Below are 26405 nucleotides of genomic sequence, written 5' to 3' on the forward strand. Positions count from 1 at the left end.
TAGTATTTTAGTACCAGTGTCTATAATTGTGAGCAATAATGGGCAAATTTTGTATGCTGATTTTGTATGTTTATTTTATGCCAATAAAGGCTTGTGACTGAAGTGGCTTGACTATAAAGCAGTTAAGGCCTGTGACTACATTGGTGGGTAAACTGTCCAGTGTTAGAAGTATGTCCCTTTCCCACACAACCAGAAACAGGGTTGTGACAGAAGCAGGCTCAATGTCAAAAGGAGTAAACATGAAAAAATAAACCGTTAAAGTTTACAGTGTGGAATATCTGTGTGAATGTGTAAGTGTGGTGCTTGTTATTATACAACAGGCATCCATTATACTTCTGCAACCTAATTCTACTGAGGTGTATAAGGAATGCTTGTGTGTGTCTGGGGGCGGAGAGATCCGACTCTTCCAAAACACAATTTTATAGCTTGAAGACTAAGAAAGCTAAATTATCTGCAAGAAAAGCACTGCCTCAAGAGAGGGCATCTACAGACCAGCAAACTCCATACATGACAACAAGTGAATGATCTTTATTAAAAACGATGCATGTTTATTTAGGAGGGGAGTGGACAGTCACTCAGGACAACTCTAAATTAACCCCAAGGTCCAAGGATATGGTTGGAAGGGGAAGACACATGAACATTAACACATGCTGAGTTCAAAGAAGTACTTTCATATGAACCCACTTGACTATGCTTAGGCAAACAGTTGATACCCATGACATTAGGATTTTTGTGCAAACTGTAATAGCACTCATCTTCATTTGCTATTTAAACTGCACATAATTGAGTAGCAGAACTCTCTTTTTAAAAGCACCTAACAGTGCAAAGCATCTAACAGGGTAAACCCAATAAATCAGGCAGTCCAATCCCAGAAAAAAAAGGGGGGGGGGGCTGAATCAGGTCTTCAGACTGGAGTAGGGCTGTGTTGCCATGTTTGCCCACCCCACCAGCTCTGGAGACTGTGCATCAATGATGCTTTCCTTCGCCGTTACAGCTTTCTGGACTGAGCTGTTACACAGTTTTATGAGGTGGTGATTTACAGTTGATTTTGTAAAGCACTGGGCAACTTCATTCTGGGAAGTAAATACAGGAAATGAAGATAGCAGATGAAATTATTCTTGTCTGATTTGTGGCTTCCTCTATCAGTGAAAAATAATAAAATGTATTATCTGTAGACTATAAAAAAATTACCTACAAATTATTTTCCTGTTTTATGGAATTTAGTTTTTTTTAAGACTTGATTTTTACTGGGCCAAACCAGAAGTGTTCCCTTCTATAGTAAAAAAAATATTTTAGACTAATACAGAGAAACCTTCCATTTTATTGATTGGGATTGCATGTCTCCCCTAAATTGTGTGTGCTGTTTCTCTAGCAGATCAGATGGTGGAGCTCTCATCTCAAATAATGGTCAAGAGAACTGCTGACTGTGCCTTTGAATTACAATGTGGAGTTGTCCCACCTCTGCAAGCAGCCATTTCATGGGTTTGCACACATTTCTGGGTCCAGGAAAAGTCAAAATATAGGGTGTAATGCCAGACCTTCTAATGTGGTCATTTCCCCCCAGTGAACTGATCCCTGTCACCTGGAGATCAGTTGTAATAGCTGGAGATCTCCAGCTACCCCCTGGAGGCTGGAAACACTAGTCCCAACTAATTTAACTTCTTCTCTGTCCTATTTTCCATTTTCCCACATGTACACTTTTAACTCAAAGTGTAACTCCTACTCTAAATTGAAGTAGCTCCTCTGAATGTTTGGTGTAGTACAGGGGTAGGGAACCTGCGGCTCTCCAGATGTTCAGGAACTACAATTCCCATCAGCCTCTGTCAGCATGGCCAATTGGCCATGCTGGTAGGGGCTGATGGGAATTGTAGTTCCTGAACATCTGGAGAGCCGCAGGTTCCCTACCCCTGGTGTAGTATGTGTTAGGACAAGACATGTCTCTGTGTTTTGATTTAGTACCATCTTGACATATTTTTTTCTGCTAAAGCATGCTATTCACAGTTATTTCTTTAGGTAAAAGTTTGCAGTTTTTTCTTCACCCTGCATAAACAAGAAAGCTAATTCCTATGTTAATCTGAATGTATATTCAGGTGTTTGAGGGGGTGTGGTAACAGCAAGGAAGTCATGTTCCACTGACAGAAGTCCTGTCATTGGAAACTCTTTGTGGGATTCAACCCTGTACACAAATTACAGCATAACCAATGGATTTCATACATCATGCAAACCATAAGCAGTCTCCAAGTGGAGCTAGAGGGCTGAAAATTCATTCAAGGGGTTGAACGCCAATGGTATTCTCCTTTCGCACAGAAAGCTCATATATGTGTCTGGAAAAATGTCTGGAAAATCTTTTGGACTACAGTTAGTTTAAAATTAGTCATACATATAATTCCTTTGCCATGCATTGCACCCCAATCACCCCGAAAGATACATGTATCCAGAAAACTCGATAGTGGCCTAGCTGAATACAGCTGGGACCTCCTAGAAACAATTTTCATGATCAAAATATACAACTTTAATAATGGAAGTTGTTATGAGGAGAGAGCAGCTGTACCCGTGGAAAGCCAAGTAGAACTTAAGTTCTTCCTTGGTTGGGGATAGCCAAAGAGAATGCAGTAAAAATACAACTAAATACTTACATGGGCTGAGAGGGATATTTGTGGGCCTGGGATGACAATGATGGGCAGGCTGCAGATTTATAGATATCCTGGAAAAGGAATAAAACTTATCATGAGGAATCTCTGCATACAAATTCATTGCTTTTAACTTTTTACTCACATGCAACCTGCTGGGAAGAGATGGGAAAGCTCTAATGAAAAAAAGAAGTCTTCCTTCCTTATCTCTTCAATGGGACTTCTACATGATGACTATAGTGGGATCAGAGTTCATGTTGGGCTGTGTGTTTGGTAATATTCCAAGTAGAACTCAACTTCCTATGAGAATCCCCAGATTTCATTTTCCCCCGCCCCTGCAGCCTAGCTCTTAAGACAGCAAAAAAGGGGCTGGATAGTGAATGGACAATGCCTGGTGAATCAGACAAAATAGGAGGTGACTGAAAAAAGACTTCTGTGAGGAGTAGGCTCTTGGTGCTCTTTATAACTTCTTGATTCTTCCAATCACTAACACAATAAATTAGGCAAAATAAATGCAGATCAATTCATTTGTTTAATTTGCATTATTTTAGCATGGAATAAACCAGCCCTGCAAATTCTGCTTCTGTTTTAACAATTAAGGTCTACAGAATCTGCTGTCTCTGTCAGGTACTATACCTAACCTTTGCAAACTCTGAAGCTATTTGAAGCATGCAGAAGGATGTCTCAGGGAGAAAAAGGCCATCAAGTTTCCCAGGTAGCTTTCTGCATCTTTATTTATTATTTATTTATTTTATTTATTAAACTTTTATACCGCCCCATCCTCTAGGGGCTCTGGTATATGCTACAGCACCAGTCTCAGGTATATGCTACAGCACCAGTCTCAGAGGGCATCTGTACAGACTGGGCATTGGCCATTTCCTCACAATATGGAGGTCTTGCACAAATGACCACATAAATAGTGGATTTCTTACATAGGCTGTTTCTTACATAGGCACAGCACAATTACACCAGGGTAGACCCAAGATCGTACATACCGGGGCTATTTTATCCCAGTTTCTGCCTCCGCACAGCTGCCTGCTTCTTTCCAGGAGCTGAGGCAGAACTGGGAGGTAATACTCCAGTTTGTTCCGCATGGCCAGGTTTCCCCTTCCTACATCATCCATGCCTCGGCTTCAAAGACAGAGGGAACGGATCCCCCCCCCTCCGCTTTCCCCTTCCTACATGATCTATGCCTCGCCAGCTCTAAAGACAAAGGGAGCGGCTTCCCCGCACCCGCCAGTAGGAAAGGGGCAAGGCGAGAAAAATATACTGGGTCTGCTCCCATGGTATTTGCATGGCAGCGGGGTCACCCTGGGATCTTTTTAAAAAATCTCCAAACTGGCAATTTTTGAATATTGTGGGGTAAGGGAAATATCGCGGGGTACCGCATAAGTGCCGGGAGCCGTGCAAAATTCATGGCTGAACTGGGATATTTTTCTCGCTCACCCCGGAATATTTTGACCATGTGGAAATGGCCATAGTCTAATCCATATGTACAGTTCCTCAGACTATCCATACTTTCAGACTTATGTTTCATGAACAACCCTTCATAAATTTACACATCTTACAGGCATCACACATTACAACAGACACAAGGTTGCCACTGCTGAGTTCTCTCTTCCTTTATCCAGCTGGCAGCTGTGACTATGAAAAATACAGAATGAAGGTAGCTATTCACACAATAACATCTATTATGCCTTACAAGTAGAAGACATAATTAATATTGTAGTAAGCATAACTGTGCTCCAGTGTGCAGAAGAAACCTGGGTTCCACTGCATAACCATGTATGACATTGGCTCCTGATCACTGCAGCAATTAGCAATTTTATAGTTCAGTTTTCTTTCTCAGGATAGTCAATGCCACCACAATAAACTGGATAAATATTGGTACCATTCACCTAAATATATATTTATTTATACTATTTATAGCTTGTCTTTCTCACAGGGAATAAAGGCAGATGACAAAGAGCGGATTAATACAATCAACAAAATGGGGTATTCAATCATCAATGCAATAGGATTGGGAGATGTCTGGAACAAAGACAGCTGTGAATCACCCACTGGCTGTGGTTGCCTCTGGGGATGGGGGGGTGGATCCAAAAGTGACCACCTCTGCCCAACTGAGGGTGGAGGCGAAGCCCAGGCCATGTTGGGCCAGGGCAGACGTCACGCATAAGGGGAGGGCTGAAGGAACCTTTAAAGGGGACAGCCCTCCTTTGTGCTGGCCATGTGCTTTGGCCAGCCGACAAGTTGCCCGCCCACCTCTCCAGCGGTTTTGGTTATGGTAATGTATGTCTCCTGTCATAGCCCTTTGGTGGTGGCACATGGGTATTGATCTGGAAGTGCCGATGGCAGCAAGAGGCAACCGCCCTGCTGAACCGGCAAACAGGAAACACCTCTGGCCAGGAGCGTCCGCCCGGCAGAGCCCGCAGCTGAGCGAAGCCCGACACGGGGCATCCCCCCGGGGGAGCTTCTCTAGGAAGCAGACAGGCCAGATCAAGACCCATGATACGCCGCACGCTTCTGTTTTGTTTGGTTAATAAAATGGCTATGGCCAAAATGTTTATCCCAGCTAAGAGTCCGGTGTGGTTATTGTGAAAGGAACCACCCAGGCGGTTCCCCTCTTTGGAAGGCAAACCAGAAGTTAAACCATAACAGAAACTGAAACATGCCCCAGCACATGGGTTCTCTCTCTTCCACTCAGTGTAGTGGTTAAGGGCAGTGGACTCTGATCTGGAGAACCAAGTTTGATTTCCCATTTCTCCACATGAACGGTGAACTCTAATCTGGTCAGCCAGATTTGTTTCCCCATTCCTACACATGAAGCCTGCTGGATGATCTTGGACTAATCACAGTTCTCTCCAAACATTCTCAACCCACCTACCTCACAAGGTATCTGTTGTGGGTAGGAGAAGAGAAGATGCTTGTAAGCTGCTTAAAGACTCCTTGAAGGTTGAGAAAAGTGGAGCATAAAAAATGATGTTTCTTCTTCTTCTATGTGTTTTGCCAGTCATAGACCTGACTGCCCCCCAGAGAGCTTCAGGGAGGCTAGAGGACCTTCTGTTAAGGGACAGCATCGCCTCTCCTTTGGAATTGAGGATTAATATTTACTGATTAAAAAATGTTCAGGTAAAACTGAATAATAAGCCTTGTCCATGGTTGAGATTAGATTAGACTCCAGATATTTCCATTCCAGCCCTAGTACTGACAAGCAAGCAATGCTGGCACGCCAGAAGAAATACTAGTAGATAGAAGAACTGATGTTTATTCCTGTTCAGTAGCAGTAATACATATCTCAAGGTTCTCCAAGTTATGGTGTAGAGTGCTGTACGAGTCTCAAGTATTCTAGTCTCGAGTATTCTTATCAGCTGCCTAGTATATATTAAACTGCAAGTCAGACCACTGTTTACAGATGCCAGCCTCCAGGTAGGACCTGGGGATCTCCCAGAATTACAGTTCAGACTACAGAGATCAGTTCTCCTGGAGAAACTGGCTGCTTTGTAGAGTTGGCTCTATTGCACTGATTTCCTTGTTCCCCCAGGATCCATCCTACTGTGGTCCCTGTTCCCCCAGGCACCATTGTAAATCTCTAGGATCTGGCAACCCTCACCCCCCCACACACACACCCATCCCCTACCAATTGGCAGCAGGGACCTGGCAACTCTACCAGTGGTCTATGAAGCTCACTGTTGCAAGTTCTGGCTGCCAGTGGCGGTCCAAGGATTGAGACATAAGTCTCCCAAAACTGTCACCTTAGAATCTTTATTAGCAAAAGCCGGGAGAAACTAAGGACAAGGTTCTGCAATTTTAGTGATTTTTACCCATCTTGGGACCCAGTTATCTGGAGGAAAGCAAGCTTATAAATGTTTTAAATAATAAATCAATGAATAAATGTACATGGTAGATCTGCAGTACAGAAGAAACTTAATCTACCACTGAGCTATGGCTTATTCTCCCTAGAAAGTTAGGAAAGCAAAGGGTTGAACAAGCCATGCAGTCAAGTTTCTCTGCTTGGCTGAGGAAAACCCCCCCATGAGAATAAGGAACTGACTTCATTTCCCTGATATACTTGAAAACAAGGGAGATTAGAAGTATTTTCTTATCAGAGAAATAGTTTCTAAGAACCTGAGCTAAGAAGTGAAACAAATTTCCTCCCTCCCTTTTCTTTCCCCTTTACCTCTGTTTGTCTTCCTTATCCTGTTTGCCTAGCATTATCAACAGACATTGTCCTCCAAATTTTGGCACTGAGAAGTGCATATTTCTGCCCTGATGCCCAAAAATATTTGTGGACTGTGAGAGGAAAAAAGAAAATCACTCATTGTAACCACTGGTTTAAGCAAGGTATTACTACTGGAATTATCACCACATTCTGTTTTCTTTTGCAGTCTAAGCCCTGAGAGAAATCAGAATCAGAATATTGGAACACATTTCAAGGATTCATAACCAGGTCCTAGGAGCTTCACTGGTGGATCATTTCATGGAAAAGAACCATTTCCCTGACTCTTTAAGATATACTATGGTGGAAGTGATAGACATTTCACCTGCATCTGTGGCTGGCATCTTCAGAGGTGTATCACAGAGAGAAGTCTGTTATAACAGAAGTCTGGACACAGTGTGTAACAGACTTCTCTCTGTGATACGGCTCCGAAGATGCCAGCCACAGATGCAGGCAAAACATCAGGAACAAGATCTACCAGATCAGGGCCATGCAGCCTGGAAAACCCACAACAACCAACATTGAAAGTGATGCTGTTTGGAAGGTGGGTGGGGAATCTACCCTAAAACAGCTTCACTTTCAATGCTGTTTAAACTAGAGAGCCCAGAGTCTCCCTTTAGGGTGGATTTAAAAGGAGAATCTGGGCTCTCTAGTTTAAACAACATTAAAAGTGATACTGTTTCAGGGTGGATCCCCCCCCTTCAAAAAATAGCATCACTTTCAATGTTGTTTAAACGAGGGAGCCCTCGATGTCTTCTGATTTGTGTGTTGGGACATGTTTTATGTGATGGTGACTTTGAGATGACCTGGTACAAAAAACTTTGTTTGGTCGTAGTGGGGGAGGGTGGCCGTCCATATGGGCCACGCCACAAAAGTCAGATTTTGCCCCAGGCTCTGTTTTTCCTAGCTACGCCTCTGCTATGGATATTAAAAGAAAATTAAGACAGAGAGAAACAAGATTAATATTTGAACTGAATACTACAACTCCAGGAGGACTGAATTCCAATAGTGACTTTTCACCATTCCTGTGAATACAGTTGTGTTCAATTAACTTGAAAGGACTTAACTGCTGCTGTGTTAATTCACTCTGCTCTCTGAATAGAACCTGCGTCAGCAGAAGAGAACAGTTTTAGGTCTTTGTAAGTTTACTCTTCCTTATATTTGTATATCACTTATGGTTTTTGTATATGGATAATGGGGTCTAAGTTTACTGATGAGATATATTGACTGTATATTTTTACTTTTATAGAAGAAGTGTCTGCATTTGAAATATTATTTCAGGCTATTGACATAATTTAGTAAGTTTTCATGGGAGAGCATTAAAAATATAGTTAAAACATGTTATGATGTTATTTATTTATTTTATGATATTATACTTATTTTTGCAGATTGGCTTGACAAAGAACATGAAATAAAACCATATCTGGAGGTTTTATAGTCTCTAAGCCTTTAAAAACCCTCTATATAAACTTCTTGTTGCTTTACCTGTTGGATTTAAATATCCCTGGATTTATCATTAGAAGAAATGAAGATTGGGACTATCACAATTATAAATCAATTCTCACAATTGTAAATAATTTGTTTATGACTCAAGTATTGAGCTTATGTACGCCAAGGTGTAGTATTTGTTATAATGCCTTTTATATACTTACCTTGTTAAAATGGTAGGACCCAGTCTAGACATGTGTGGTAGAATTTTGAGTTGTTAGACTGCAGATTACATTGTTCACTGCTCCCTAATACTGGTATAAATAATTTTCTTTTAAATGGGAAACTACTAAAATACACAAAGGGCAGGGGTAGAACCTTTCTTCCTTTTGTGCTAATTTTTAATTTGCAAGAAGTAATGAGGGAGAATTAAAAATGCAACTCTTGCGACATAAAGTCTGAAGTAATATATCTCATTACACCACCTCCAAATTCCTATACATCATTGTGTTGTATGTTTGGCCAGGCTCTAGCCTCAGTAAAAAATAAATTGTTGGAAGAAACTCAGTATGTGCAACTATATACAGATTGCTGATCACTTTGCCATTTGATGGCATGAAATTATGGGGGAAGAAAAACTGAGTGGGATGTGACATCTTTAAAAATCTTGGCCATTTTCCAGGCATAATTGAGTCCCAGCAGTTTCATTGAGAAAGTTAGATACACACTTCTCCTTCACATGGAAATAATGAATGGGTATTGTAGAGCCAAAAGGAAGGAGTTTTAAGTCCAATGTTCATATGCTTTGTATTGCCGAAGGCTTTCATGGCTGGATTCAACTGGTTGTGGTGGGTTTTCCGGACTGTGTGGCCGTGGTCTGTTCCTAACATTTCAACTGCATCTGTGGCTGGGAGCTTCAGAGGTGTATCACAGAGGGAAGTCTGTTACACACTATGTACACTGTGTTACACACAGTGTGTAACAGACTTCCGTCTGTGAAGTCTATGCTTCCACATCGCATCGTGCTGAAAGTGATGTCATCACACATGGATGTGAATTGCCCCCCTCCCATTCGGCCAGCCTGCTTCCTGAGAAACATTTAACATCTGTTAAACAAAGATTTGTAGGTGTCTTTATGAGGACAGATAAATTATTATATCCCATTCTGGGCTATTCAAATTGCACAAGAAGTTGTGCTGAAACCTATCTAGTAAAATCAGCCCAGTGACTTTCAGACATGAATGTGGCCATCTTGGCCCACATGGCCAAACTACTAAATATTCAGGCTCTATACAAGGTGGGCCAAAAGGCATAAAGATGGTCACAAGGGGTAGGACTTTTTCACTGGTTTCCTCCCACCGCCCCAATATGGAATGCATTTTACCTCTCCTTGCTTATGGCACCATCACTAAAAAACTTTCTACTTTGGCCAAGGCTTTCTTATTTCAGCTAGCTTTTAACTGCTCCTGTTCATTGGTTCTTTTTTAGTTTTGTTCTGGTTTCACACTGATGATAATTTTAGACTCAGGTGCTGATCTATTCTATTTAAGGCTTTACAGCTATTACAAATATTTGGTTATGGGATTGCTCAATTGTTATTTTATTGTACTATTAACTGCCCTGGACACATGTTTCTGGAGATAAAATATACAAACATTTAAAAATAAATAAATTATGGATAAAACAAGTATATCAAAACCTCTGACAATTTGGCACAATTGGGCAAATTATAGCTCAATAAGTTTTTTACTACCTGCATAGGAGAAGGCGTTGATTTTGACCTCCCATGGCCTTTGCCGGAGGCAGAAGCACCCGAGTGAAAAAGACTTTTAGTTGAAGCACATCTGTTGACACAGCTTCCTTCACTGGCAATGGACTGCATTTTCCAATGACTCTTTTTGGGCACAGAAGAACTGGCAATAGCACTATCAGAAGCCGGAGTTATAGAAGTTGTAGAAAAGATGAGAGGGGGTGTTTCTGGATTTCTCCCGAGATCAGGAAATTGACAGGAATGATCAACATTCTGTGATTTTTTGCTGCTACTGAGGTTGGAAATGCTGTCCTCTGAAAACTTCTTTGAATTTGAAGGCCTCATTTGCAAAGGGGGCTTTTGCAGGGCACTGGAATGGGCAGCAGCAGGCCATTGTCCAATCTTGCGTTCCATGTATTGAAGAAGTGCATTGTGCTGTATCTGCTTTAGTTCCGCCTTGGAAAGACCCCTGCTTTGATTTTCGAAAGCTTTATTATTGACAATTACATTGTCTTGGTCATTGATTTCATCAGACCTGGACCTTGCATTCTTCTTTCTCCACAATGTGCTGTGATCTCTCTGGTCATCCAGTTGATTCAGTTTCTCAGGTTCAGAATAAGAGATCTTCTTTTGTTCTCTGGTGATCCTTTTCCTTCCCCCAATTCGACTAGCTTGTGGTTTTGGGAGATCTTCCTCTTTACTGATATTTTCCAGTGGCTTGTGGGGAGGAATCAATTTGCAGTTCTCATTTGTACTGGATAATGACAGAGACCTGAGGTGATGAATGGACGGCCTCGAGGAAGGCTTCTGCTTCAGCCGAATGGGTAAGCTCATCTGTAAATCCTTTCTCTTGAAAGAGGTTTCTCTCAAAACTTTTCTTTGAGCTATTTTAAGTTTTTCTCGATAGTCATTCTGGAACTTCTCGTCCACTGATGATGCTGGGCTCCCTAGAATTAGCTCTGTCTTCTGGCTGGCAACAATGTCATTCACACAGTTATTACAGTCCCTTGGTATTTCTGTTGGTTCTGCAGAGACTGAATGATCACTCCTTGGAGATTTCATAGCAGAGTCTTCTTGTAGCTGATTTGGATTACTCAAAATGTTGGTATTTTTCCCACCAGAAAGATAATAGAGCAATGGAGTTGTTTTTCTGTTTATCTTTCTATTTGCAGAGTCATCCTGGCATTGACTTTCAACCTTAGAAAATTGTTGTGGCAAATGAACAGAAGCCAGCATTTCCTCTTGCGTGGGCTTTGTAAGACTGTCAGGGCTGTCATTTTCATTTTGCTTTGCTTTTTTAACTCCATTGAGCATTTGGGATGCAGACTCCTCATAATGCTTGCAATAAGAAATAGTTTTGGTTGTACCATAAACTTCACTATGATGAATTTCTGCGATGTCCACACCCTGAGATGGTGACTTTTGCCTTCTATCTTGCTGTTTTAGAAGTGGCTGCCCAGCACTCCTGCTGTTTTCTTCTCTCGAGCTGAAACAGTGACTCTTGTCTTCATAAGTATTAATTATCCCCCATGCGGTTGCACTTGGAAGAATCCTGTCTGTGACCTTTAAGCTTGGGTAGTTTTCACAGATCTCTTGATCCAAACCTGAATGCTCATCACCACAAAACTGTCCTTCTGGTTCACTGGATACTGACATGGTACATGGCTGATCTGCTTCTGTGAAGGTTGGTTTGTGTACACTACAAGCATAAAGAGACTGTTTGTTCTCTTGTGTATCATTAACAGCACTACAAATGGTATGTGGCAAAGGAGAGAACTTAGAGTTCAGTGCCTCAGGAATTTTATAATTGTAGACTGAATTATGAACCTTCTGTGTGTGGACCAAAGAACCAGATTCCATATAGTCTTGAAAATTTAAATAATGTTTAGTAGGAATGGTAGTTTCATTTTTCCTTGTGGTGCGTTGATTAGTAAGATACCAAATGTCACTGTTTTCTAGTTCTAGGCCTGGACTTTGATTTTTACATCTTGAGAGCCAGCAGTCATCTTTACACTTTGTGGAAGAGTCAAAAGGGAGGGTTTTGCTGGAATCGTCACTGCTTTCCTCTGCTTGAATGGTGCTGTCAAGGCAAATTCCTGAATTACTTTGATCTGTATTTCTGTTAGTTTTACAACTATCAGCTTGAGCTGGTTGGAATGATGGGTGTGGAAGGCAAAATGGAAGCGTGGCCACAGGTGATGGTGGTTTGTATAATGTCCCAGGTACAACAGTGCTTTCACATGGGCTGCTATTGTCCATATTGTTGTACATGTTCATTGCTACAGGCTTGTCTTGATATATCTGTTTAAGATTAGAATATGCTGCACAAGGGTTAAAAACACCTCTTACATATTCTGAGTCCATATATGCAAGCTGTTCTAATTGCAGATTGTCATGGTCACTGTAGCACAATGGAATATGACACTCTGGAATATTGGAGCCACCTGAAAAAGAACTGTAGGCAGAATCTGCTTTCCCTGGGATATGTAAGCACTGGTCTATGCTGCTGATAGGTGCCTCAGAAGAAAGCTTGGTAGCATAGCTGGATGAGGTTGCTGGCTCCAGGAACTCTGTTATTCTTCTAATGTGCCTCAGGTTCCATCTTGTCATTTCATTCTCACAAGAAGACATTGTTGCTACTATGAGTCATCAGGTCCTTTAGGAAAGGACTGGACATAGAATTAAGATGTCCTGCTTACAATTGAGAATAAGCATCCTCTGCAGAAGATATTGTCACATTGACCACCATACATCACAAGCTGAGATATCCTGGAAAAGAGAGAATGCAATTTAAGGACACATGTGAAGACCATCCATTACTACTGCAAGACTTTGTGGAACATCATCAAGATAATACAGCGCATTGATTTTTGTTCTGTTTGTATTCAGCATTATATATTATAAACAAAAGACTGTAGATCACAGTAAAAAATCCAGAATGCTCTTCCTTGTATTGATTTACCTTGAGATTTGGTACAATTATTGTTTCATGATAAATTGTAGAGTTTCTTCTTTGGGAATATTCCTATTATATATTAAATTGATGTAATTCTTAGTGTAATTTCACACCTATGACTTTTATTTTGCTATAATATTTAACTGACATAAATTAACATTACTAATTACTAGTGCTATTGTGGAAACTGATGCTGCCTTCTGCAAACTTACTTCACATTAACAACATTCACATTCAACACAATTATAATAGTGACCTGAATGCTTTTTAGTGTGTTGCATAAAAGTGGTGGTAATCTAAACAACTGTTACATAGTCCATCCAAAAATAGCTTAATGAGATACTGCAAGGGCCATGTGTATTTACAGTACCATCCAAGAACACTTTCCTAAAAGTAATCTCCACTGAACAGAAACCAAGTGATATCACCCCATGGGACAGCAATTAACCAGTGTTAGCACGGGGGACTACCTTTACCTTAAGATTCTGAATGCCCTGACCTGGATATCTCAGGCAAGCCCTATCTCAGAAGCCAAGTAGGGTCAGCCGTGGCTAGTATTTGGATGGTCAACCTCCACAGAATACCAGGCCATGACACAGAAGCAGACAATGGCAAACAACCTCTGAATGTCTCTTGCCTTGAAAACCCTATGGGGTTGCCATAAGTTAGATGTGATTTGATGGCGCAGAGAGAGAGAGAGACAGAGAGAGAGAGAGAGAGAGAGAGAGAGAGAGAGAGAGAGAGAGAGAGAGAGAGAGAGACCTGCTTAGGAGACCACTGTTAGTTTAGTAATTACACTTCCTAGCTGAATTCATCGTGTCCCACCATTGGATTAGATAAAACTGTGAACTGATTGTTAAGCGTGCTTAGGAATACAAATTTAAAGTCACAGTTTCCAGAACTGTAAAACTCGGCTGACTCCGCCTGTACAAAATCCCTTCAAAGATGATGTTGTATTACAGGAATATCTCCCAGATGGGTTGTTCAGACACATGTCCTGATATTTTTACTCAATTAGTCAACAAGATCTTTTCCTGTTATGATACATATCATCCTTGCTGATTTGCATAAAAACAGAAAAAGTAAACACAGCCAGAGCCATGGAGACTACAAATGTTACTATCAGTAACTTGGGTAGATTTACTGAGTTCTAATATGTTGGGAGTGGGTGGCAGTTTTAGTTATGTTCTAATTATGTGTTATAAGTTGCTTTAAGCCATAGAGAAACACAGGATATGTTTTATTATTTATTTATTTGTTACATTTAATATACTGCCCACCCCCGAACTATGGTAATATGGTGTTCACTATCAGCATAGAATTCTGTGATTCCATGACCATTTACACACTTGTGGTCTCCTTTGCATTCCCTTCAGGTTGGATTCTCAATTACGCACATGTTTTCCCCTCTCTGGAACTGACTGCGCTCTCAGATCAGGAATACCCACAGTTTCCAAAAGCTCTCAAAATGCAACTTTCCCTTTACAGAAAAAGTGAAGGAGATCCAATGTGTTAGGGTTTCTTTGGATTTTCTTGCTCCTTTCTGCCTTCCTCTATCCACACCACAGCAGTTCCTCCTACTCTTCAGGTCACCACTTCAGAACTATCAGAAGGGCTTTCTTTCTTTTTTGATGCGCTCTGCTATTAGAAATGTTATGGCACTTGAGTGTAAATCTGTCAAGTGCTTTAAAACTGGCCTTTTGTTACAGGACTGGACCTGTAGCTGCTGACAGTTATATGTGTGTGTGCAAATTGGCATCAAGTTGCAGCCAACTTACAGAGACCTCAGCAAGGAGCTTTCAAGGGAATTGAGAAGCAGAGGTGATTTGCCATTGCTTTTCTCTGTAGAGCCTTCCTTGGTGGTTCCCATTCAAGCACCAACTCAGCATCTGAGATATGATGAGATCAGGCTATACCATGCCACCTTTCCTCCCAAATGTAGCTGTCAGTAACATACCCAATGATTATTAACAACTTGATATCTTTACCACCACAAATAAGCAGCATCCTCTGCTGCAACTTCTTGCAATAAGCAACCTCAAAATATATGTTGACATCAGTGGCTCTGAAGTGATGCCTAACCCTCCTCAATGGTGACAAAACTCTGCTTCCTTCCCCAAACATGCTAACATTGCAGGTTTTCAGGCTGCATTTTCCATACTGGTATGTGATCTTAGGTTGTCCTCACCTTTCTTGTTCTTAGGTCTTGCACAATTTTTCCTCTAGTTCAGCCATATTTCCCTTCTTTTCCCCTCTACTTTTGTTCTTCTAATTGCCTTGGAGCCTCATCTAGTTCTGTTCCTGATTTCATCTGCTAAATTATTAGATTCTTGCCTCATCTAAATTAGAAGAAATTGTAATCAAGGATAAAAATACCATGCACATAGAGGAACAAAGCCTGTTGAGGGAAAATAAGCATAGCTTCTGCTAAAAGAAGTCCTACCTCACCAATCTTTTGGAGTTCTTTGACAAAAAAAGAATAGACATGTAGATGATAATAAAGCTGATGGGCAGTCAGGATGGACAAAAGGAACTACTTCTTTATGCAGCAAGTTATTAAAATGTGGCATTCACTGCCTGAGAATGTAATGATGAACACAGGCTTAGACAGGGATTGGGCAGATTCATGGAGAATAGGACTATCAGTGGCTACTAGCCTTGGTGACTAAAGGGAACTTTCACGTTCAGAGAAAGCCAACCTCTGAATCCCAGTGCTAGACCAGTGCTAGAAGGCAATATCAGGGGAAGGCCTCTGCCTTTGTCCTGTTGTTGGACCTCAAGAGAAACAAGTTGGCTACTGTGTGAGATGGGATGCTGGACTTAGATGGCCCACTGGTCTGATTCAGTATGGTTCTTATGTTCTTAAGTGCATCTCAGGCTAATTCTGGATGTGTAGTCCTATGGCACAGAAAAAGAAAAACAAGAGAGACATATTTTGCTGAAAATGTCTGGTGCTCTTTCAGCAAAAAGTTCACCAGCTCTGAACTGTTTCAAGGACAGTCTTGGCATCAATCACTTTTAGCCAAGGGGAATGTGGAAAGCAGCCAAGCTGGATAATGTCAGGCAGGCGAAGGCCAGTGAATAGTTACAAGAAGTTAATTTATAAAGTGGAGCTAGATTTACAAGACATAGTAAACAAGTCAGACAACTCCCAAGAACAGCAAGGTAGAGCAACAGAATTCTAAACAAGGCATTTGTGCCAGAGCCTCTGGGGACAAAACCAGATCTTTCTGATGCAAAATAATCCAAATCAGAAATTGAATTAATTGGACTTTCACTGATGGCAGAATGGCCTACTTGAATTCTGGGGAACTCTGCTGTATGGAGAAACAGATGGCAAAATTCAAGCCTGTTCCTCAATAAGGCTAATATATGAAGATGCCAAACACAATTTTTTTACACAATACTTTGTAGACTTCAACTGATTTCACTCTAACAACAGACAATTCTGAAGTAAATAGTCAATTTTAATAGCAAAGAGCTTTGTTGAATATTTTGAAATAGTCTGAGTGAACAAATCCCCCCCCACCATAAAAAAACATTGCTTCTGGACAGTGCGTATCTGCCCGGGGACATGGGGTAATCCATGTCTTTGGATGCACGCCATCTGGTCATGTGGAGGGCACGAAATTGGTCCCCCATGTGACCAGAGAGTCAGCCTCCCTGAAGGAGGCAACTCTGACAAAACATGGAGCCAAAACAGCGTAGCCTGAGTAGACTGCTTTTTCAGTCGGCTGCCGGCAGAATTAAAGTAAGTGGGGATGGGGGTTAGTGCCTATCTTTTCAAGTTATGATGAGCATTTCAACAATATACCCATGAACCTTTGCTAAATATGCAAATTAGTAATTTGTATATTTAGCAAAGGCTCTTGGGTATGTTGTTGAAATGATCACCATAACTTGAAAAGGTAGTTCAAGGCATGACTGGGCCTGCTAAAACCTGGGGGACAGGGCCACGTCCCTGATCTCCAGGCAGTCGGCGGGGGGGGCTGAGGGAGGCCCAACTCTGCACTCTCCGCAGGTGGCCGGGGCCAGGGCATTCCACCCTCCCAGGATCCCTGCAGCAGGGACGTGTGGGGGCAGGGCTCCTGTGCAGGGCGCCCAGAGGAAGCTTTGTCTCCGGGTGCCATTTAGACCCTGTACGCCTCTGCTTCTGGAAGATTTTCTGCACCAACTTTTCCCATATCTCTCAGAATTAGCTGGAAAGATATGCTCAGTGTCTAGCCTTAAGAACATCTGAGCAACTGAATCTAGTCCCCATACATCAAAGACCCATGATCCTGCAATGACGCATATATGAATGCTGGGTTCACAGCCAAAGGCTAAGATTCCAATTCAATGGGGAAGTTAATAGTTATATCTGTAGAAGTTATAAGTACTTCACATTGGCTGTATCAGGCCCTGACCTTTCTCTGGGTATTTGCAAATCCTCAGGAAGCCCTGACAATAAATGACCAAATATTACTCTGCATTGTAAATGTTCTAAAAGTAGAAACATATCTAGAGAAAAGCTTTTTACAATCCTGAGCTAAACAATGGAGCCTTAAGCTTTATATTTCATATGTATTGAAGTTTGTTAAAATGACATACAGCCCCATCTCCTTTCACCCTGGAAGGAAAGAAAATTCACTCAGTCAACATCTTGGTAAGGTTAAAAATGATGCTATTGTTTTCCAAAAGGGTCCTGTGGCTAAGCAGCCAGAAATGTCCTGGAAATTGCACAATACAAGCCAATAGGGTAACATAAACTCATTCCAGGAGGGTATTCTCTGTTGTCTGCCACTGACAGAAAGCACATTAAACTAAGTGCGGTGTAAAATGCCAGAGAAACAGCAGATGGTGCAAAGTTCTTTAATAAACTAGCACTGCAGGAAATAAACAAAGGGAAGCAAGCCATCAACTAGTCAAGAGCCAAACTAATATCATATCACCATATTTTCCTGTCATATTTGCATCCTGGTCCTTCTTCCAAGAAGGAAGAGTTGATGTCCCCATTTTTATCCTCCAACAACCCTTTGAGGTGAATTAGCTAAGCTTGATGGATAGTGATTGGCTCAAGGTTTGTTACTTGGTTGAGTGAGATTTGAAACCAGGTTTCCCACATCCAAGTCCAATACTTTATCCACGAAACTAGCGATTCTCAAACTTCTCAAGCTGACAAGCCCAAACACACAGCCTCTTGAGCAGGAATAGGCTTACAGTGAATGCAAAAGGGAAGAAGCGTGAGTGTCAAATAAAGGCAAGAACTGGAATTCATCTGGTTCTAATCAGAATCAACTTCCTTGATTATTTGGGTGAGTTAACACCCAGCAGGAGCAGCAGTGGCGTAGGAGGTTAAGAGCTCGTGTATCTAATCTGGAGGAACCGGGTTTGATTCCCAGCTCTGCCGCCTGAGCTGTGGAGGCTTATCTGGGGAATTCAGATTAGCCTGTGCACTCCCACACACGCCAGCTGGGTGACCTTGGGCTAGTCACAGCTCTTCTGAGCTCTCTCAGCCCCACCCACCTCACAGGGTGTTTGTTGTGAGGGGGGAAGGGCAAGGAGATTGTCAGCCCCTTTGAGTCTCCTGCAGGAGAGAAAGGGGGGATATAAATCCAAACTCCTCCTCCTCCTCCTCCTCCTCCTCCTCCTCCTCCTCCTCCTCCTCCTCCTCCTCCTCCTCCTCCCTCCTCCTCCTCCTCCTCCTCCTCCTCTTCTTCTTCTTCTTCTTCTTCTTCTTCTTCTTCTTCTTCTTCTTCTTCTTCTTCTTCTTCTTCTTCTTCTTCTTCTTCTTCTTCTTCTTCTTCTTCTTCTTCTTCTTCTTCTTCCTCCTCCTCCAGATTTGTAAAATGGAAATTATAGAGATAGAAAGACACAAAGACAAAGTCATTGTTGTTAAAAGGTACATGAATAAGAAATATATTTTACTTTCCTACTCTCTAGACACTTAAGTCTCTAGAAACTTAAACTTGTTCATGTAGTATCATTTGTGTATGTATCATATATGTATCATATATGTCATTTGTAGTAGTAACTGTACAACACAGAGGACATGACTTAGATGCAAGCAGCATGTTAGTCACAAAGACATGTGCTGTCTAAAGATTTTGTTGCAAGAGTGTATCACTTGGTTCTGTAAACTTTCTAATGTAGTTAGCACACATGGGTGCTACATCAAATTATATAGTATCATAGACTTGGAAGAAACCACAAGGGTCAGCAAGTCCAATCTGCTGCCATGCAGGAATACACAATTTATTCCTGACAGATAATCATCTAGCCTCTGTTTAAAACCTCCAAAGGAGGAGACTTTACCACACTCATGTATTTCACTGTCAGACAGCCCTGACTGTCAGGAAGTTCTTCCTAATGTTTAAGTGGAATCTCTTTTCCTGTACCTTGGGTCCATTACTCCTTGTCCTAGTCTCTGGAGCCGCAGAAAACAAGCTTAATTGATCTTCAACGTGACATCTCTTCAAATATTTAAACATGGCTTTCCTGTCACTCCTTAACCTTCTTTTGGGTAGACTAAACATACCTAGCTCTCTAAGGTACTCCACAATGGACACAGAATTCAGACCTTTTACTATTTTGATCGCCCTCCTCTGGACCCATTCCCACTTGTCAAGTCAATGTTTTAAAAAGATATTATCTGGCTTCGTAAGCACACTCCCATTGACCAGAGTGCCATGTATGCAATTTCTGTGCAAAAGGTAAGTAGTGGATGGAGAAGAAATCAACTGAGCAAACAGTACAGTTAATCTAAAAAAAAAAATAGCATGCTTAACATTGACCTATGGACCCGTGAATATAGCACGAAGGCCATTTTGAGCTATTCCTGTGACCTGTCACTGATACATGCTGACATAAGTTGTAAAGCACTACTGCTGAGTTGGACTCAAGAACAAATGTATACACCTAAATACTATTGTATTAATGATTATATTAATTGTTATAGGTTTTCTGATAATGCTGCTAGTGTGTTTTAAGAGATTTTAATGTTTATTGTTCACAATTTGTGTTTTATTGTGCATTGCTTGCTTGCTTGCTTGCTTGCTTGCTTGTTTGTTTGTTTGTTTGTTTAATTTGATAGACCGCCCAACCCCCGGAGAGCTCTGGGCGGTGTACAATAAACGTAGAAAGCATTTACAATTTAAAATCATAAAATAATATACCAATAAAAACACTAAAGTACATTATAGCAGCAGTTCATATATCAATCCAAATACTGATGGCCCTCTGACCAAAGGCCAGGAGGGTCAGCATTGCCCAAAAATAGATGGAATCAGTAACCAGGCAATGCTGGAGATGACAAGCTATTGCGGGGGCTTCAGAGGGGGGCAGGTAAACTGTGGCTGGCATTCCCAAAGGCCTGGTGGAATAACTTGGTCTCGCAGGCCCTGCGGAACTCACCAAGGTCCCGCAGGGCCCGGACAGCAGATGGTAGAGCATTCCACCAGGACGGGGCCAGGGCTGTAAAGGCTCTGGCCCAGGTAGAGGTATTGTACACCGGGTATTGTACACCGCCCAGAGCCCTTCAGGGATTGTGAAATTACATTATGAAATGTAATTGATTGATTAATAATGATAATAATCAACAACAACAACAACATGTGAGTGGTCTGTGTTTGTACGAATCAGCCTTTCGTAGACAGCTGTTCTACCACCAATCTATTTGTTTCATTGAAATATAATGAACTAATACTGCTTAAAGGCATTTATTCAGTTTTTCAAGACTATTACATGTATACCAGAGAATCATTTCATAAAGGGAATGCAGATTCACCAAATAACATTTTCTGATGCAAGGATTTTTCAAGCATCCAACAGCTATATATTGGTACTGAGAAAATACCTTTTCCCCTTCCTATTTGTCATTATCATGCAATACTATGACAGAGGAGGCTGTGCACAAGTTTCAAACACTCGAGGAGCACTGCTTGGGATTCCAATTATGACCTGTGACAAGATTTCCCTGGTGTGATGTTCATGCCATTGCTCAAACCTTTCCTGTCTTGTGTTCTGAATTCTTTACAAGGTGAATATTGATCCACTTGACTGCTCATGTAATGTCTGTTATTAGCTTATCCCCTCAATTCTTCCAGCAGTTTTGTATTCTCCACTTGTGCACTAGGACAGTGGTGGTGAACCTATGGCATGGGTGCCAGAGGTGGCACTCAGAGCCATCTCTGTGGGCACGTGCCCCCACCCACCCCACACACATCTAGGCTGGCCTGGACCGCTGGGCTCGATTATTAGCATTAAACCTAAGACCAAGTTTTGGGGGAGCAGTGTAGTTAACCCTGTTAAGCGCTGTTAAACCCCACTGATTTTCATGCAAAGAACTTACCTGGGAGTAAGCTCGGTTGCTGTCAATGGCTTCTGAGTAAACCCTCCTAGGGTTGTGATTCACCCGTTGGAAGAGTTGCACGGTTGCTTCAAAGCAAAGCCACCGACTACCACCAAGCTTACTCCCGAGTAACGTGCGCCTTGGAGCCAACCGTTTTTTCTAAACTAAAACCTCAGTATTCAGGTTAAATTGCCGTGTTGGCACTTTGCGATAAATAAGTGGGTTTTGGGTTGCAATTTGGGCACTCGGTCTTGAAAAGGTTCGCCATCACTGAACTAGGACAAAGAGTCCCTTTTCAAAAGTGTGGTGCTAACAGTAAAGAACTGCCCACTGGAAGCCAGACTCTTCCCCTCTCCTAGAAATGCAAATAAGATGATCACACCATGGCACACTTGCAGAATATTGTGATGGTAAAATAGGATAGGGGCATGAAGTGATTGTTCATATGGATTGACCCCAGTTTTTCAGATGGGATAATAATCTCACCCATAGTTGATTTATAGTTGTTGTTTTCTATCAGAAATTTAACAGATTACATATGTGAGTGTTTGCTCAGCAAACTAATTAACCAAAGGCAAGAGAACCTGAATTGGTTCCCAACAGTTTTACAGAAATGTGGGACAAAAGAATCGCCTATTATCAACCTCTTTTACAAAATCCAAGAGCGCTCAGAAGAATGTGATCAATAAACATGTGAAATGCAAAGCAAACATCATGAGCAGCCTACCAGTGTTGTACTCAGTTGTGAATGACCCCCTGCTTATCAAAGTACAAACGGCTAAGATAAATATTAAACTACATTCTAAAGATTCCATTCAGTTGCATGACTGGCAGCTAGAACCTCACCTACTTTAGAAGCAAAGAGCTTGTAGAAAGGCATCGGGGCCTAAGAGAACATCGCACAAGATATGGTCTCTGCTAAACATGTAAAAATAAGGAGGCTACATATGAGGGGCACAATCCAAAGGGGAGAATTAGTCAAAATTCGAATTAGTGTCCTTCCTACTAGTTTTCACCTATTCTGTCCCAGTGGCTTTTTTTTTCCAGCTGAGGAAGACACTTCTCTGGAAACTTGATTAACAGAAAGCAGTTGAGGGGGCAATGATTGGGAAAAGCAGTATGTAGGTCCCTGAATCCAGACCACTGCTTCTTCTTTGAACATTTTAAGAGTCTCAGTGGTGATTCCCACACAGCAGAAATAAAACGTCTTGGGGTCGTTTTAAAAAGTGTTTTGGGGAAGAAGTTTGCACACCCCAAAACATCTCCAAAATGTTTTATTTCTCTCAACCCAGCTGAGAAGAAAAGCAGACTTCTTACTCTCACCTAGACTTCTTACTCTCATTTTCACCACTTGTGCATGCCATTTTGTGTGCTACGGTAGATTCTTAAAGGTTCCCAATGGAGGTTTCCTCTGCTTGCAGCTCATCCGTGTTCACTTTCTATGTAAAAAGTAGATGAATAAAGTTTGTTTTATGTATTGTCGAAGGCTTTCACGGCCTGAATCACTAGGGTGTTGTGGGTTTTCCAGGTTGCATGGTCATGTTCCAGTAGTATTTTCTCCTGACATTTCGCCTGCATCTGTGCCAGCCACAGATGCAGGCAAAACGTCAGGAGAAAATACTACTGGAACACGACCATGCAACCTGGAAATCCCACAACACCCTAAAGTTTGTTTTGCTTAGCGATCCTGGACAGGTATCATTTTCCTTTTTTATTGTTTTCAGGGGGATTTCTGTGAAGCTACGGTGACATGATTAGAGAAGTTGCAATCCACGCATATTTGTGTCGCCATAGCTTTGCAGAAGTACCCCTCAAAACAAAAAAGGGGAAAACGACAGGTTCACAGGATTGCTAGACAAAACAAACTCTATTCATCTACTTTTAACACAGAAATAATGTGCAGATGAGATGCAAGCAGAGGAAACCTTCATGGAAAACCTTTACCGAATGGCAGAAGCACGGAGAGTCTCTGCAGCAGCACGGAGAGTGGTGGGTGCAAATAAGAAACTGACAAGAGCTCTGTGCAGCCAGTGGGGAAAAATATTCATTTTGGCTGAGAATGCTTTTGGCTGGCTGTTTTTGGTGGGCTGTGTGTGAACTAAAAAACCCAAAAATGATCTTTTCAAAACATCTGCAGGATGTTTTATTTCTGCTGTGTGGAAATCACCAGTGGAATCCTGGGGTCACACTTGAAGGTGGTGCTAAAGGGGAGTTCTTGCTGGAGGTCTGAGAACAGTCTAAAAAGGCCACAGAGGCATAAGCATGGCCCAGCTCCTAAAGGCTTGAACCAAGCGCTAATGGCACAGTGCTTTAATGGAGGCACAAAAGAGCCTTTTTCTAATCGTTCACAGGCATAAGCACAGGCATTTTCTGGTTTTACCAGTATCCCTTGACTAAATGAAACATGAGAGGGTTAGATAGGAATACAAGGGGAATGTACAGGTCTCCCTCACTCTGGGTTGAATTCTGTGCAAAATCTCTGATGAAGGAAGAGCTTTCCATCAGCAGAGTAGGATTTTTCTGCTACCCTTCCACCTGAGAGGGGAGTCGGCGGTCTATAGCGAGAGGGGAGAACTAGCAAAAATCTCCCTGCTGCTTCCATCAGTGGGGATTTTCCTTTGGAACCAATCCTCTGTAATAGCATTTGCCATAAGAAAGGCAACAAAAACACAACTCTGTAGAGTCCTGTAAGATTCCTCCACATAAGGATGCTTCAACAAAGAGGATTAGGTTGAGCCCACAGAATGCAGTGATAGAACTTTTCCCTACACATTCCATATAAATACAACAAAATGGGGTCACATGGGAAAACAATCCAGTTTGTAACTGTATGAATTGTTACATGGGGCCGGAGAGCTGGGGTACATTCTTCTTATTATTGTGCTTTCCTGACCTAGCTCACTCCTAATCACTAAAATGCTAGTAGTTTCACCATGCACCAGTTGGAATGGAAGTTAATCCCACTCCTCCTGTGGCCCTAATCTTGATTTCTGCCTCATCCCTTATGGCTGCTATTAAGAATGAAAAAACAAATGAATGTTAGCTACTTCCACTTTAACCAGGATTCTTGTTGAACTGAGTCACCAAAAAACAAAACAAAAAAGGATACATATGCTTTTAACTCCGTGCAAGATTTTAAGAAGGTCCACAGCTGGGGGATAAAAAAAAGTATTGTTGAACTGAGTCACCAAAATAAATTAAAATAAAAGGATACATATGTTATGAGTTAATTATAGAGTAAAAGCTCCATGCAAAGGGCTCTGGAAGTCATGGACATTGGTCCTGCCGCACCTCAGTGCCACCTCCAGAGGGCTTTCAGGTGGCATATGGGTAGAGCAGAAAAAAAGAGAAATGCCTGGAAAAAAGCCCTCCATTGCTCAAAGCGGAGTTATGCCTTCCCAAAGGGTGGCATAATTCTGAGGTCCACATTGCAGAGTTCCTGGCACCCAAGCCCAGGTGGAAGGTGACGAAAGTCGGCTCCAACCCCAGAAATGCCCTGGTCCACCCTACTACGCCGGTGTCCAATTGGCCACCAGCGTCGCTCTGCAGCAGCACCTACTTCCATGTTTTGCTGCTGCAGATCTGTAGGGCGACCAAATGATGGAGTCCTTGCCCTCTCTGCCAGTGGCAGTGTCCCTTAAGTTGGCAGGGGGGAAAGACGCCAGCACGAGTCCAACCACATCCAAGTGGAATTGGGCCATTAACATTAAACTTTATTATTGTCACTTTATTCTATAAAGCAATATTGTTTTCAGTTTTGTTGAACACAATTGTATTGCTTTTCTTGAATATTAGTTCAGTCAGTGCAAATGGGAAATATATAACAATGCTATTCAACTTCTATACTAGGCTTATGACATATTAAGTAGCAACAATCTAATACTGAGTTAGGCTAGTGAGTGGGATTTTGGTTTGAACAAAGACCACAGCAAAATTTGAGGGTATTGAAGGTAGACTAAGGCTGAAGCAACAATCAAAAATGTATCAGAAGTAAACTGGGGTAATGAAAGAATTAAGCATCTTTTTAATGGACACCTACATTTTTGAGTGACTGAGGTAAATGCCAGGGATTTCTCTGGGTTCCTTATGGTTTGTATTTTATAATCAGATCAAATTGGGAAAGCCTCAAGTCAGTGCCTGTTCTGGCAGAATCTCTCTCATTCCAGCCAACATGCAGAGATCAAGAAGTTTATTTACATGGAGTAGAATTGACATAAATTAATGGACAGTTAACCCCCTCTATTCCCTCAAGTGTACTTCACAAACCAGCCTCCTTCAGGGTCCTTCACAAGATTTTTGATTGCAGCTGATCTTTCTTTATGTTATCTACAGCCTTAGTCTTAGAGGCAAAGGAGATCCCTTTTAAGAGTGCATGCTGGCTCTAGCCAATAAGCCAAGCAAGTGGACATGGTGATCATGTTCAGGACAAAATAGCAATTTCCCAGCAGCCGTGTATATTTTTGTGAGATCTTGAAGCAGGAAAAAAAGTTAGAGGTCATAACAACCTTCCCTATCATTACTCCTCAAGGGGCTCAGCAAACAGTCTTCCAATCTCTCTATCATTATGACTATCACAGACGAACGATGACAAAGCTAAGCCCTTTTTCCTCAACTCTGATTTCACAATGTGTTTACCCATACATGCCAAGAAAAATAAATGTGTTTACGTATACATACCTATTACCACAGTGACTGCTAAATCCCTGCTCCTAATAAAATGACCACTGAGAGAAGGCTAATAAAAACTGCTGTGCCCCTTAACTGCTCAAGAACGAGACTTCGTGTTCAAACAATTTCCTTTATTGAAAACAGCATCAGGATAAGATATTTGTACTTTAACTGACAGAACTGAGAATTAGGCACCAAAACAGCTTTCATTATACCGCTCTCCATGCCCCCTTCCACATCACATAAGACCACCCCTCAGCACAGTTCCCAGAGAGAACCAACACCCCTCCATTCTCACAGGAATACAAGGCCCTTTACTAAAACAAAACAACCCATACTCCCCAATGCTTTGAAATGCAAAAGCCAGCAGGTGTCTAATGAGCAAGAGAATGAAGTCAAAGAGAAAGGATCCCACATCCTGGTCAAGA

At 41.7% G+C, this 26405-nt stretch overlaps 1 protein-coding gene across 3 annotated transcripts in view; it reads right to left on the reverse strand.

Annotated features, from left to right (window-relative positions):
- The window catches only part of SHROOM1 (shroom family member 1), a 59383-nt gene that overhangs the window by 10021 nt on the left and 22957 nt on the right, over positions 1–26405 (reverse strand). For 2 of the 3 annotated variants that reach the window (XM_048491171.1, XM_048491169.1), the window contains exons 2-3: positions 10028–12793; positions 2637–2704 (exon numbers count right to left, since the gene is read on the reverse strand). In XM_048491171.1, the coding sequence (XP_048347128.1) occupies positions 2637–2704; positions 10028–12655 (2696 nt within the window). In that variant the 5' untranslated portion in view covers positions 12656–12793. Of the gene's footprint in view, positions 1–2636; positions 2705–10027; positions 12794–15168; positions 15320–18179; positions 18275–26405 lie in introns of those variants that run through there. The other variant, XM_048491170.1, reaches the window with a different exon arrangement.

The sequence above is a fragment of the Sphaerodactylus townsendi genome, linkage group LG03 (assembly GCF_021028975.2).
Source record: "Sphaerodactylus townsendi isolate TG3544 linkage group LG03, MPM_Stown_v2.3, whole genome shotgun sequence".
Classification (NCBI taxonomy): Eukaryota; Metazoa; Chordata; class Lepidosauria; order Squamata; family Sphaerodactylidae; genus Sphaerodactylus; species Sphaerodactylus townsendi.